The sequence below is a fragment of the Homalodisca vitripennis genome, chromosome 1 (assembly GCF_021130785.1).
Source record: "Homalodisca vitripennis isolate AUS2020 chromosome 1, UT_GWSS_2.1, whole genome shotgun sequence".
In the NCBI taxonomy this organism is placed as follows: Eukaryota; Metazoa; Arthropoda; class Insecta; order Hemiptera; family Cicadellidae; genus Homalodisca; species Homalodisca vitripennis.
The window spans coordinates 143,125,817-143,141,963 of NC_060207.1; the positions used below are offsets into that span (position 1 = coordinate 143,125,817).

General features: G+C 33.6%; 1 protein-coding gene across 1 annotated transcript; it reads left to right on the top strand.

The window, feature by feature from the left end:
* Nucleotides 1-222: 222 nt before the first annotated feature.
* On the top strand, nucleotides 223-2,728 carry LOC124355156. Its single transcript, XM_046806150.1, has one exon. It carries the CDS (start codon nucleotides 323-325, stop codon nucleotides 2,231-2,233), a length of 1,911 nt encoding a protein of 636 aa, XP_046662106.1. The 5' UTR covers nucleotides 223-322; the 3' UTR covers nucleotides 2,234-2,728.
* Nucleotides 2,729-16,147: the final 13,419 nt, after the last annotated feature.

Sequence of the window (16,147 nt, forward strand, 5' to 3'; positions counted from 1 at the left end):
TTTCACTAAGAAGCAGCCATCAATAGAGAGTGCCACCATCTCGTATATGCATTAATTCATTACACACTTCTAATATTCATCATTGCAATTAGACTACATGGAATAATGGAATATGTTTACATACTTAAACCTATTAAGCAGCTGATAACTTATTAAAAACATCTAAAACGTCTGGTATTATAAATGCAGCTGTAATATGTCATTATTTGTTTTGTTAAGCAATTGAGAGCCTTCTATAAGGACTCATCATTAATTTTTGTTTGATGAAGTATATTTCTAAGCAGGAAACATTTTTAAAGATACCTTAATTCAAACTTTTCAAATGAATAAAACACTGAAATTTAATCGGCGAGTTAAAGTGTTCATTTTGATCGGTTTACTTGTAGTGCTGGTTATCAAATCCTGTCGATATAGGCTAAATTATACGCAGAGAAATATGAAAAATAATGTAAATTTGGCCCACTTAAATACGTTGTATTCTGATCTCGAGTATCTTGTTGATTCTCCAAACTGCAAAATCCCGAATTTGAATCCTTTCGATGAATCTATCTCCAAGTTCCTGAAGTCAGGAGACCACACCAAATGTTCCTCCCGACCGCCTCTGACAGAAGTACGTTACAGTCCCACAACAGGACAACACATGCTGGAGATCAACTTAGCTGCGGTACATTTCTACTCTGATGGCAGAGAACTCTTGTGCTGCGTATCCATGATACAGCCACACGGCGTCAACATCAAAGTCACGGAATGTAAATTTTTCAACGGGAGCTGGGCTCTGACACGTGACCACCAGTTCCTCTTCGTCCGCTGCTCGGACCTCGGACAACCTCCGGTGTATGAAAACGTACACGCAACACCAGTGAGAATACGGAAGACGAAGAAATATTCAATGTTGTCTGAGGATAACGTGAACGTCCTCTTATTGGGGTTTGACTCCATGTCACGTCTAAACCTTTACAGAACCATGCCGAAGACAGTGAACTATCTCCACGCACAAGGTTGGACAGAGATGGTGGGTTACAACAAAGTTGGAGATAACACCTTACCCAACCTAATGTCACTTCTGACAGGCCTTCCTCTACCTCGTACTCAAGCTGCCTATTTGAATTATTTTGATAAATTTCCTTTCGTATGGAAAGACTTTTCTTCAGCAGGATACGTCACAGCCTATGCAGAAGATAAGCCTTATCTGGAGACATTTTACGGCGATCTTCCAGGATTTAAGAATGCACCGACAGACTATTACACTAGAAGCTTCTTTCTGTTTGGTGAAAAATACTTTGCCAACAACGATACAGGTACAGAGTGTCTTGGATTCAAATCTCCCTCGGAACACATGTTTAATTACTTAATCGACTTTGTCACAGTTAACAAGGACGATCCGTTTTTTGGTTTCTTCTGGATAAACCAGTTCAGTCATAACGATTTAAATAAACCAGCTTCTGAGGATGAGAACACCCTAAAATTATTACAGCAGTTAAATTCTCAGGGCATATTGGGTAACACGATTGTGATATTTCTGAGTGACCACGGCCTCCGCGTGGATGATCTACGAAAAACAAAAGTCGGGTGGTATGAGGATCGCCTACCATTTTTGTTCATAGCTCTTCCAAAATGGTATAAGGCTAGATATGAACTGCGATATCGGAACCTTCAAGAGAATGTGAAGAAGTTAGTTTCACCCTACGACTTATATTCGACGATCTACCACATCTTACAAAAAGACACATGGCGAACGCCCTCAGGCTGCAAAACCTGCAAGAGCTTGTTTACCCCAGTATCTTCTACCAGGACTTGTGCAGAAGCAGGCATTTCTCCCCACTGGTGTTCCTGTCACCCCATAAACGAAGTCTCTGATATATTATTCGCCTCTTTTTTGGCCGACCTGGTCGTGGAGACGATCAACGCCAAGTTGTTGGATTACAAACGCATTGTCGAAAATTTTAAATGTAACAGAACTGTAAATTTTAGTTGTGCGACTTTGGCAAATTCAAAGATATTGTACTTATGGCAGAAAGCAAAGCCATCGGATGTTGAATATATAGTCGGCGTTGAAACTCAACCCGGTGGGGCGCAGTTTGAGGGAACTATTATCGGGACCAGAAACGACATTTTGGTTGACAATGCAATGAGTAGACTGAATCATTTTCACAACCTGAGTCATTGTGCTTTGTTCCCTGAGTCAAAGAAGTACTGTTTCTGTATCGACAATGGACCGAGCCTCTTTAACTAGGTAAATTGAATTAAATTGGCAAAACACAATACTGTTTTCTGCTTTCCAATATACATGTTTCGTGTATGAACAAACTCTGATATAAGCATAGTATCATAATAGAATAATAAATTAGTTTTTATATTCCATCTTATTTTAAATTTCATAAAATTTCTTTGGACACTCAGTTTACACTAAGAAAAAAATTGTATCTTTAACTGTATTTAAACTAATTAATTATAAAAATTTCCGACACAGAAGTTTAATTTGTCAAAAAGAAAAGAAATATTTGACACGAAATGGAATAAAACAGCAACTTTGTAATGGTTAGAAAATAAGTAAACCTAATACTCTATATAGCCCTAGGGCTCAAGAAAGATTTCAAGTATACAACCTGATTTATTTTAAAACCGATAGAACATTTTTTTCTAAGAATGAAATCAATCATCAGCCACGCTAATTAGGTAGTGGGCGAGATGTAAGGATATCAAAAGGATTAAAAATATGAAACGGTAATATTGTGTTTTATATCATTTTTCTAGTTTTATACATTAAAACCGCCTTTTAAAATAAATAATAGCTATACCTCCATCAGAGAACTAAATAAAGAGACTAAAAGTCACTCCATTTAACCTCTATATATGACTTGGTTATTATTTGGAGTTACGTGTCCTACGATTGATTTTAGATTTGTCAGGCTAGAGAAGGTATGGTTTGAAAAAAAATATTATTGTTTAACTGTTTATTCTTATTGGTGCTCTTTCATTTAGAATGTCACCAAAACTAGCACGGCTGACAATCAAGTTCTTTCCTTTATCTATTTGAAGAAAGACAGATTGTGTGCTTATCAATTCTAAATTTACTCTTGGCTCCTGGGCTAATAAACAGTACATAAGTATATTTTAAAATATGGTATAATATTTACAGGGAACACAACCTACTTATACAAGTTGAAAACAACAATTGAAATACACTAATAGCTATTACGAAATAATAGACATAAAAAATGTAATTGCATGATACCAATGTTCACAGCACAAGATGAGTGAATGCTTTGAGTATAATATATAATAGGTAGGACGAAGTCAGAACTCTCTTTTAATGTATCATGATCCGATTTTAAATCTCCGATCCTTTGATATTGATTTGAAGTTTCCGAAATCTTATTTAAAATCGAAATAAATAGTAGTAGGCTTTGGTACATACGTAGGTTCATGTCATCACATAGGAGTGAACTGAGGAAAGGATATGGTCATCAATCCTTTAATTCTTTATGTTACAAACTAATGTAGTTTTTAAAATTACTAAAACAGATAAATCAATTTTGCACATTTGTTCATATCATCTCATTGTATCTCTTTGATAAAACCTAACTTCCATATTTCATATTTCTTTTAAAGATTCAATTATTAAAAATAACTGAAATCTTTGAAACAACGCAACCAAATTTATTGAATGTTCATCAAAGCTTCGCGTTTCTTCACAAAAAAATGATTCGAAAGTAGTTGCAGGGATGATAAAGGCCGATGCTTATCGCTTTTTTAAGAATTTTCAAGACAAATTCAAGTATTTTGAAAATCTCAAAATGTGTTGTGGAAAATTTAATCAGGGCGATCCAACCCGCTTTCCTAACGTACATTCAATTAACAACACCTAAAAATAGACCTGAATTCAAAATTCTCAGCATATAAAGAACCCGAAAGCGCAGAAAAGCGTATCTAATATATCCACATAAACGGTCAATGCAGTAACTAACTGTGGCGTTTATGCTGTCACCCGCCAGAATCAGTCGGTCGAGAGGAAATATCACGCGTTGTTGTGACAACCGAGAGGAGATGTCACAACACTGGGTTGTCACACAAACAGTCACAATGGCTCTCAGACAGTTTATACGGCGTTTATCAACCATTGATGCTCTGGGAATGCTCTAGTGTAAAGTGGTCCAGTTTAGTTCTCGAGTGGAGAAGTCTCACTACTGCGCCACATACATTACTGTTACCCATGTAGCTTCCATAAGTTGAACTTGTGTAGCGCACCTGAGTCAGCAATTTGTAGAAATCAGATATTTTTGTTATTACGGTCCTACTTTTCTTGACGTTCGAGAAAAATATCACAATCAGAAAAAAAAACACAGCAGTAACATTTGTTTACTATTTTCTCCAGACAATAGAAGAAATTATTATGGTCAGAAGACCTTGCTGTAGTTAGATATAATAATTAAAATGTATTTAGAAATAAATAATACAAGTACACACATAAAGCATACAAGAACATACTACACACAAACGTACGCGTAGGGGATTAAACTTTAATTTGGTACTGCTTGGGCAATGATGGAAAATCAAACGTATCAGCGTTAATTTTCTATTGTTGACTGAAGGCTTATAGTTAACCTCTTACAAATATATATAACATTTTAGTTAAATTTTTTAATAAAAATCTTATTACTAGGCCGCCTAATCTTGAAATCTTGAAATTAGTTGCATCTCTGATAAACTCATTCAACATGGTTAAGTATTTATGTTTTATGTGAATCAGGGAAAGTGCGCCTAATTTGTACCTCCGTCTAAATCGTACCATATTCATAAAGCTAGACTAAGCCATGAGTAGAGCTACGAGCGGCCGTTTAGGGAACTTGACAAAGGAGAACTACTCGTAGTATTAGTTGTGTCAGCGTTGCCTGTGTTTTAGTCAAAGTCTTAAAATTTAGGTCTGTGCCATTTGTTAAACATATTGTGATTTAAACATCTTGCTGCCCATTCACGGCTTTAAAGGTTAGTGTATTCACTATTTTACACGTTAGTAGTGTTAAACTTAAGCTATCTAATGTTAGTGAGAATCGAGTTATAACCTACAATTTGCTTAGTTTGTCCAAGCTGGAGAATTTGCATAAATTGTTCTGCTTTTGTTTTCCTAATTTGTACCAATTTTCGAGTGGTCTAATTTGAACTAAAGATGACTTTTGGTTTCAGATGGATGAAAGGACGGAAAATACGGTCTTTGGTCAGTGCATGACATGGATATACCGCCGCCGCCGTACAAAACGGTGATATGGGAGATAAAGCTGCCCTATAAAGGCACATGGAGGAAATCAACACATATGCTATTGACGGAAAATAGTTTTAAGGCCGTCCTCAGGATTTGCTAAGGTAATTGAAGAATAGATAGTAAAACAAGGTTTAATCTAGAATGTAGGTTTTTTGGACTTACAAGAGCCTTAAAAGGTTGGAATTCCAAGTTGCAGAAGCTAACAATATAGATCATAGATTTAAAAAATCCAAGAAGATGACGGGAGATACCTAAACGGAATTAATCAATTTTAAGAAGATATCCACAGTAAAGTCTTCGAAAACCAGAACGAAGGTCTATGTCTAGAGCTATCGGGTTTTCAAAAGAAAGGGTTGGCGAGTTTTTTTTTTTTTTTTTTTCAAAAATTAACCGGAATTGTTAAGGAACATAAGTATCAAGCGGTAGAAATGTATAACGTACATGAGACCACCCGATCAACTTGTTCAGAAACCACGGAAAGTAGTTGGCCTCAAAGGAAAGCATCAGATTGGAGGAATGGCCAGTGGTGAAATAAGAGTTCTGACTACGGGAATTGTTTGTAGGTGTGCCTCAGGTATTTACGTTCCCCCATGCTCTTGTTCAAATGATATTGATTCAAACCGGAGTGGAAATTGGGTGCTCCACCTGGAACGAATTTCACAATTACTGATAACTGATGGAGTAACAGTAAAGTTTTTGTGGATTTACAACTATACATAAAATATCTACATTTATTTAATGTTATTTTATTATATATATTATATTTATATTATATTATATGTATTATATATATATATATAAAACTTTTAATAAATAACTTTACAAATAACATTATTTTTAAAACATTGGCACAATACTTCGGTAAAAACCGTCTTCAGGCGCATAAATTTTATAAAATATATAAAAAAACTTAATACAAACAAAATTCATAAATTGTGAATAAATTATAAATACAGATGACATGAATTAAATATTTCTTCCATATTTCTTCAACCAAATATGTGTTTTTTCAAATTTAGACGTTTTTTCTAAGCTACCTGATGTTGAGTCTATATGGAATTTTGCTCTTTAATACAAACATTATACATACACATATACATTTATGTGCTTTGTTCTGTGGTAAACTTGGTTTGTACTTTCATGCCCTTGCCGAATAGGTTTGACAGAATAAGTGTTTTCAAAAGTGTCTTTGTGATTTAGACCATGAGTGACGACAATTTTCTTTAAATCGTGGTGTGGTAGTTTTAGATGTATATGTGGCTGGAATTTGTCCCACAAAACCTGGCATTGTTATCCCGCAATGTTTCCAAGTTGAGGAGACAGCAGACTAACTAGGTACCGACACGTTCATTGAAGCGAGGTAGAGAGATCTAAGGTCGAGATGATAGTCGATGAAGTGAATCAGAGCGTCCAAACAGAGTCACCAGCACTGGGGCTGCTGGTTTGTCGACCGTGACAGTGTCCTCGGCATCCACCCGGCAGTCCCTGCCCTACCTCACAGGATCAGACGGAACTTTGGAGCAAAGGAAAATAGTCTAGTTCGAAACACATAAAAATAATGTAGAAACTCAGATGTTTGTAGGGGATAGCGCGCAAATAACTAATTTAACGGATGCATATTTAGATAAATAAGACACATTTTGATACCTTTCTTTTACTATAGTCACACAAATTATTAATTATACCGAAACTAAGGGAACTATTTAATTTAGTTTCAAAATATTTGGATAAGTCACTGTCGACAAACCAGGAGAACAGTGGGGGTCCTCAATAGCCCCATCAAGGACAGATATTTCACATTTTTGAAAAACAGATTTTAAAATTTCACTATCCGTAAATCGAAGTTTTGATTAACTTCCTTATTCACTCTCTCGCTAATCTCAACATCCTATCCTTCTAACTGGAGAGGCGTGATTTAGTAAATACATAAATTTGGGTCTCAAATAGAAAAGAATTGCATATCTAGTACAATTTTTGAGTTGAAAAATTTAAGCTTGTTCACAACTATAGAATATTTCTAAAGAAATAAGAAGCATAATAAACATTTTGATAACCGAACATCTATAGACTTCTCTTGGAATAAATCTAGCCAATTGGATAGCCAAATTCTAACGGTGTTGTAGTCACCATGAATACAACTGAAAATTTACCGATAACACTCCTTTGAGAGTATTGTCAGTATTCAGTCATGATACCTAAGACTGTAAATATTTAATGTGTGAAATTCTCTCAATCAATGATTTTCGTTACGGTCGGATAGGATTATCTGATGAGGGACTTTGCAGAAGGGTTGCGTTCCACAAGGAAGACAATTGTGTGGGAAATCAGAATTAATACTGATTGTTTCATACACTTTAAAATGTTCAAGGACACCTCGTACAGATATTGAAAGTTTTGGTGATACAGCTCAGTGCTGTTCCACGAAGAAGACTGATTTAGGTGGGAAATGAGAATTAATACTGATTGTCTTCATTGACTTTTAGAATGTTTAGGAACACCTCGCAGAGATATTTAAGTTATCTTTAGGGAATGAGATGGTCACTATAAAATACTAAACCATATCAATTTAGTTCAATATAAAAAATTATAATCGGTCTCCGGATAAATAACTTACACTTAGAAAAATTAGATTCAACTAGAATGTTGCTTTATATTTCTTCCTTAAAGTGGGAATATTGTCATACAGAATAAAATACGTTTTTCTGAGTTCAGAGCGCCAGTGCTAGTTCACGAGTCTTAAAAGTACTAATGAAAGTGAATATAAATTTTAAACACAATGATATAGAATGTTACTGCTTCTAGTAGTTTAATGATTATCATTTATTACTTAACTTCAAAAGTATAATAATAGAGAAGTTTTAACCTAATAAAACGGTCATATATCTTTTTTAAACTATGAAAAACATTTTGAAAAATTAGAGGCAGGAGAGCTGTCTATTTCGTTATGATTCTTCTTATTTCATTCAGTTGTATAATGTTTTAATTTTTATATTTGTATGATACGAGATTTAAATTCTCCAAATTTTATAGTTTTGTTATAGTTTTATAATTTATTGTTATTATATTTTAATGAATTATCAAAAATTAAACAAAACTTACAATTTACGATTTTTTTCAAAAATAATAATATATATAATTCTTATTAGTTACCGTACCTTATTCGTTATTTAGATACTAAAAGGTAGATGTCCCTTTAAATAGATGACAGCGGAATTTCCATTAAATAAATACATAATGGAAGTATATTTCAGGCACTAAAAATAGTAAACCTGCCTCAGCTGTTTTGTTGTCAATGAAAAACCTTATCGTTTTGGTTATTCTAAAACATTTACAATAGAGAAAACAGAACATTTTAATGAATCTGTAAACAATTTCATCTGCTAAAGATTTTCTAAACATTTGTCAACTACCAACTCTGTAGTTTAGTTTATAACAGGATATTATCTATTTAATAGTGGATTCCGAACCAAAATAAAACTAATAATAATAGACGTATAGTACCCGAAGCTAGAAAACATGTTTAAGTTTTAAGCTCCTAGAACGGTACCGAATGTAAAAGTTGTCTTTTTGAATAAATGATTATTAGAAAATAAAAATAATATAGTTAAACCACTTAAAACCATAGCCTTACGCAATTTTTTTCATATATTGAAAGTAAATATTAAACTTCCTGATACAGGAATAATTTACAGTAATTACAGTGATGTCTAAAAAAAAAAATAAAATAAAAACTACTTTTATTGAGTATTTAGAAATTACTTGGGTAATTGAATAGGTTTTACTTAACTATTTAAATATTTAAAAATTATAAACTTTAGATGAAAACCCGAATAGATTTTAAATATATATTTAGTATATCATTAAATAGACATATCCCATGACTATACGATCAATATTAAGGGCGTACAAGTGTTTAAGGTTTTTAAACATAATTCTTATGGATATAAAACTCAAGGTCGTTTCACTACAGCCTGGCCTAACGAAACTTTATACTAACGATAACTTTGATTCAAATTATGTTAACTGCTCCACAACAGAAAAATAATTGACATCAACAAATTAAAACAGAGCGAATTTTACTGAATAAATGATAGGAAAATAAAGTATCAATACCTCATTTAATATATATTTAATCTGTGGAACAAATAGTTTATTGTTGACCAGGATATCAAACATTCTAGTTCAAATTCATTTCCTACTGCATGTTTGTTTTTCCCTTTGTAAATTATGAAAGTCCTGGGTACAAACCCAACAGCCAGTGCATTTATTAAATAATTGCTTTAACATTCCGTTTATAATGAATGCAGCTGTAGTACTCCTGTTCTGTAGTGTTCTGTAAACTCTGTAGTTCGAAACAGTTGTTCCCTTGCCCTTTGTCAAATTAAAAGGTATATATAAAATTATATTTATTTCTACTCTGCTAGTTATCGGTGACATTTTTCAATACTAATGAACAAAATTAAAACTTATTGATATTTTAAAGAATATTGACTTTTTAACATGACTTTGCTATTTAATATACAACGGAATGAGATTTATTATAGATTTTATTTATATTGAAATAAATATTGTTTATGTGATCCATATTATAAAATGTGTATTTATGGAGAGCACCTATTAATCATACTAGAGTAGACTCTCCCCCTTTCATACCGTTGTAACAGAAGGAGTTCGTTATTCAATATATTCGAAAACTATTATCTTATTTTGTGTGTAGATTTCAATTCTGTAGTATAACAAGTCAACACCATGCTGTGTGCGATGGAGTCATGCCATCCACATTGTAAGTGGGTCAGTGAATGCTTTTTATTTCTTCAGGACAGCGCCTCGTGTGAAAAAAAATATTTTGACGTTCTGCCACGTATATTAGTAGTTTCAACAATCGTATCAATGTTTAAAGAGCCACGCCGTTCAAATGAAACACAAATAGCGTTAATCCGTACAGTAACCACATCATTATAAGGAGGTGAAATAATATTTGACTAATGCCAATATTAGATACATTTCATATTAGTAATCTAAAGGCAACGTTTTGTCAATATAGAAAGATCAATCATATATTCAAATTAAATATTTAAACTTCCTGATACAGGAATAATTTACAGTGATGTCTCAAAAAAAACTATTTTTATTGAGTATTTAGAAATGGAGTACTTTTACTAATTTCACCAGTTTTTCGTCAAACAAATATTAGAATCAGAAACAAATACTTTATTACAGTAACAATATTAACACTAATTAACAGGGAGTACTTAAAATTACTACACGATAACCTGATAGAAGTCGGCTTTACAGTGTTGAATTGTCTTATATCCGAAAGGCACATACTTACATTTAGCCTTTCGACCGGTTCTGAGATTGTCGAGAGGATTGCAGTAGTACCAATATACTTGATTTAGGGATTATCCATCAATGAAAAGTTAGTTTAAAAAGATGCATTGTTAGGCTACTTAAAGTATTCATTACAAATTCAATATAACGATAAAAGAGGAGATGTTATTATATATTTGTTATAATTATTATATAATATTATTTTATATATAAGTGCGCCACACCACGCGACGTAAAATGCTCGCTGAGGTTACATACAATTTTCTAATCTATAACTTATTTCATTCTCGAGATGGCTTCAACGATGCTCAGCCAAATTCAATGGTTGGACATGCACCGTCATAGAACTCATTCTTGTTTATGTATAAATACAGTTTTATAAAACATTTCAAGTCTGTAGTTGAAATCTTCATTGATATATTAAATTGACTTAAATTGGCACTAGTTTGAATCTCTTATGCCAACTATTCGGCACTTCAGTATAATTACTTAGAAACTCGGTATGAAAAGTATTGTACTCGTAGTAAATCACGACATTTCTCTTGCTTCGATTATGTACTTATCGGACATCTCAATTCTCAATTAAACATTTGTATTTTAAATTACTTTTACTTGACTTAGCATGCTCGGTCATAGGATAGGGGGAGTTGGACACCACCAATTTGATCAATATTTAACTGCAACTTAAAGCAAAAATATACCAATCGTACCACTTCAGTAAAACTACCATGTTCAGTAACAAATATTAACACTCCATGTTCTGTAGGTTGTCTCAAAATGTCCAGTAAAGTAAGGGAGAAAGTTTTGACAGTAGCGCAGTCTGCCGTGACAAACTTCTACCACTCAACTTTGGCCAGAGTAAACTCGCAACCTGATGTCTTCTCTTGATTTATTTACAAGTTTCGCTAAAGGTCAGGAAACCATTGATCATTTTTGCATTTCTACTGAAATAATAGACACGATTTTTCATTTCAGAAAGGTAAAACTGGTTTAAAAGTCTCCTCGGTCCGTACTCAACTATAGGGAATAGTCACTTTGCATTCTTAGTACAATACTTTGACATAAAATCTCCATGTTTACGTCTTATAATACTCAACTATACGAAACTAGTTTGTTTATCCCTTTAAGGTCACAAGGAAGAAGATTATTAACAGATTATTATTTTATTTTTCTCTTATCGGGCATTAATTACAAATTGTGATGCATTCCAAATACATAATACTGAAACCACATTGTACTGTACATAATAGTTAGTTTGATTACTTCAGCTATGAGTATGTGTGAGAAGCTCGAGGAACTATTTTGGGTAAAATGTAGGAATACCCTTCGTATTAAGTTGTTTGACACGTTTCGAGGATTGGAATCCATCCTCTCATCCAGCTCCCAACAATGTAATACATATGAACCACAAATTAATTGAACTGTGTTGAATTTAAAAAGTCAAAACAACTTGTTCGTAAAAAAAGTAAATATCTTAAGAGCACAGTAATGGGAAAAAAGTACAAACCTTAAAACTACACAATTTAGGCGCACTACTCGTAACATACTGAACACACCAGAGCATAAAAGAAACTAAGGAAAAATCAATACCGCCACATTCAAAAAGTGCGGTACATCTCAAACAATAAATTAGATAGCAATGGATGAAAGCCGAAGGCCGTGGGCTTTCGTTTTTGTTCTTGATTTGAAAGCCTTGTGTTTGAATTTTATTGGCCGTGATATCTTTGATTATTTGAATTTGTTAAGGTCCCAAGTTTGATAGTGTTTTTTTTATAATTTTAGTAGCTAAAATGCCCTAACATTGTCAAAAGGGTGGTTTACTTGTTGATCTGCTATTTTTATACATGACACTTCAATTAGTTTGTGTTAAAAAGTTTCTCTTCGTGGTGTATTATATATTTTATCCCACTTTATGTCATGAATGTTAGATTTGCAATGTTGAGCAGTTAGGTTTTTCCTGTAGTCCTATTGGCATTTTGTCCTCTAACTCTCACATTCAGTGGTCTTTGTATCGCCTATTTATTTCCCTTCGCTAGGGCATTTTATATCCCAAACACAATGTTTTATTCCTCCATGTTTTTTGTATCACATGTTACTTTGCAATTAATTATAACAGACTGAGATTATCCATTTTAATAAGGCCTTATTTAAATTTGTTCATTCTTATTTTAGTCCGTATTGGTCTGAGAACAAGAACTTTACTGAATGTATTATTATTTGACGTATTTATGGTTAGTTTCAAAATTTAGATAGTTTTCAGCATTTATTTTCTTTCGATAAAATTTTTTGTTTTAAGGACATTCGTATCCCTTACTACTCATACGGTTCAAATAATTGATTTGGAAATTCTATTTATATGTAACTAGATTAATTTAGTACTAAACTAATCCCCATAAGGGAAGAAGACGGAAATCTCATCAACGTTTCTCCCCCAAATCCTCGGTTTGAATTGAGTTGGAGTCATTGTTCATTGGTTAAATTCTTCGATAAGGACAGTTAAAATCGATTATCCCTTTGCAGTTCTCTCACCTTAAAGTAGTTTTACGTCTAATACAAAATATAATGCATCTTATAGTTCCCATTGTTTTATAAGGCAGTATATGAAATTGTAATCTAAAACAGTGTTGACCATTTGTAGCAAAATGAGTATACCCTGTAAACCTAGTCAGCAAAATGTATACACTTTTTTGAACAAATTTTAATTTCTATTAATTTTAATTTGACACAATGTGGTAGACGGAGGTAACTAGGATATCACTTCCCGGTGGGCCAGGAGGTACCACAACGCGGGCTCGTGATAACCAAACCATCTAGCCGACATTTAAAATAAATTTTCCTCCCTATATTTTTATTCTTTATAATTTGCTTTCTTTACTCTATGAAAAATCACTTCTTGATACTTCGCATATCACAATTTGGAAAAAAACAGTAGTATGTTCTAGTTTTTTATTGGTTCATACAATTTTAATCTCATCATTAAAGTATCAGCTGAAGTGTATAATTAATAATTCTTTACATTTTTCATATTTATATGTTAGCGTGATGTATTCACATAGCCATAATTTATTATTGATATTCTTACATGACGTATTTTAAACAAAGATTTTAATGGCATTTATGGTTTACCATAAATAAATGACAGTGCAATCCTAAACAAAGAAGGCAGTTTTCAGTGAATTGTCTAGAAGCCAAAGTCTATTGATAAACTTGAAATTGGCACTATAAGTTAGGTGACAGAATCGAGGACGGTAGGTTTTCTTTGTTCTAGGGAGATATCACAAGAGTGAGTGGTAATCTAATTTTGCCACTGACTCTAAGCATAGGCTTGGCGCTATGTAATTTAATTCTTTACTCTATGTCGACTGTGGTACAATATAAGCAGATGGTGCAAGATTTCATTGCTTTCCGATGTTCATGTGGACACAGCTGATAATCATTATGCAAAAGCTGCTGGTAACATTAGAATCATTGGTCTATTTAAAACTTCATCCAATACCATGTGTTACTTCATTTACTTCCTACATTCACAAATTTTTTGCCTGAATCATCTAATAATCTAATAATCATCTAATGTTTTGAATTTTTCTTTGCGTGTGGTGGAAAACCTTGGTGAACCCGTAGTTTTCTTGGGGGACTCCACACTGGACGAAGTCTGCTCTTCAAAATTCCTGGGAATACACCTTGATAGAGGGTTGACCTGGAATGATCATATTGACCACGTTTGTGCCAAAATTTCCTCAGGAATTTTCGTTCTGAGGTCTTTAGCAAAATACTGCCCGAGTCAGGTACTGATAACGGCGTATTACGGCTTGATTTATCCCCATTTGTCCTACGGTCTGGTTCTGTGGGGAGCGTGTGCAAACACTCTCTTCCAGAGAGTTTTCAGACTTCAAAAAAAATCGATTCGAATCATCGCAAAAATCAATTACAGAGAGTCGTGCAGGCCGGTTTTCAAGAAATTGCAGCTGTTGACGTTGCCGTGTCTCTACATTTTAGAAACAACCATGTTTTGTATGTACAAATGTGCCATAACCAGAGGCCGGGACATACACATGTATGAGACACGAGGCAGAGAAAACTACCGTACGGGAAGACACAGAACGGTAGTTTGTGAACGCTTGCCTTCGCAAGCAGGTGTTAATTTCCTCAACAGACTGCCCAACTCTATAAAAACTACCCCAACGCCCAAGGCGTGCAAAGCTCGTCTCAAACGCCTTTTGGTGTCGCATGCATTTTATAATGCAGATGAGTTTTTTGAATTCGACTGGGAGACCACACAATTGGAATGACTGACTCCAATGTTTGAAGTGGGTTTCATTGGCCAGGAATGAAAGATGCGGGATTGTAAAACTGTATGTTTGAATGAGGTAATGTGGTATGAATGTTTAAAATTTTAGAATAGACTCATACAATATTGACGTTTGCTATGCAACTCATACATGTTGTCCTTGCAATAAAAGAATTTGATTTGATTTGATTTGAATAACGATCACATGAATTTTAGCTAAGAAGAAAATTCTGTAACTAATCTTTATTGTTCATGTGCACAAGTTCAATTTGTTAGTTATAAAACAAGGAACCCCTTGCTTAACATTTAGATTTGACCTACAAATAATATGGTATTTGGTTGATCGGTACATTATTTATTTGCTAAGGAACATTCTTAATGATTTGCGTGCATTTCAAAATTCCTAACATAGTTTAAGAGCGGTAGACTACTTATATTACCTGCTCGATAAGGATTGTTCGCACTGTTCAGAGTTTCCGCTGTTCTTATGTTAATTACGTAGTTGTAAGTCTTGGATAACCGTTTAATGCAGTTGGGCGTAGCAGATTGTGTTTAGAAAGTATTTCTACTGTGCAGACTGAGTCGAATCGTCTGTAGGTGTGTTTTCTCCTGTTAATGTCTCGAATAAGTAAACGGGTGCACACACAGATCCAAGAGATACATGTACGTGTTTTGTTATAAAATGAAGAGCAAATTTGAACAAAGCTGTGAGAGATTTGATGTATGGTATAATTAAAATTAAGGAACTTCCAGCTAATGTGATGATTGATAGAACTATTGCAAAGCTTTACTAGTGCTTCAAAGATGTCATTTACTTTTCTTTTGGGGTCTAATATTTTTAAGGAGTGTTTCGCTGTTTGCGAGAATCTATGATTGATGGATTTACTTCTATACAGTAAAATGCAGTAATAGAAAGCATGACTAACTTTAGTTATTTTAGTCAGCTTCATTAGAATGTCTTTAACTTGTGTCTTTCTTAAATTCTTTGAACTAGTAGGACCAATGTCCAATATGTTTAACAAGTCTAATTTTGATTTGCTCAACATTTAGTGATATTCAAGTATTGCCATGAAACCTTGGGTCATCGCTCTCGTCAAGCTATGGTATTTTACTTTCACCAGCGTTGCATCGGCAGTATTACAAATGTTAAGTGTAACTTTGGAAAATACTAATTCTAAGCGAGCTTCACATTGGCATCTTTAGATGTCACAAGCAAAGGCATTTGACAGATTTGTACACTTTTTCATGGCTAAATATTTACAATTAGA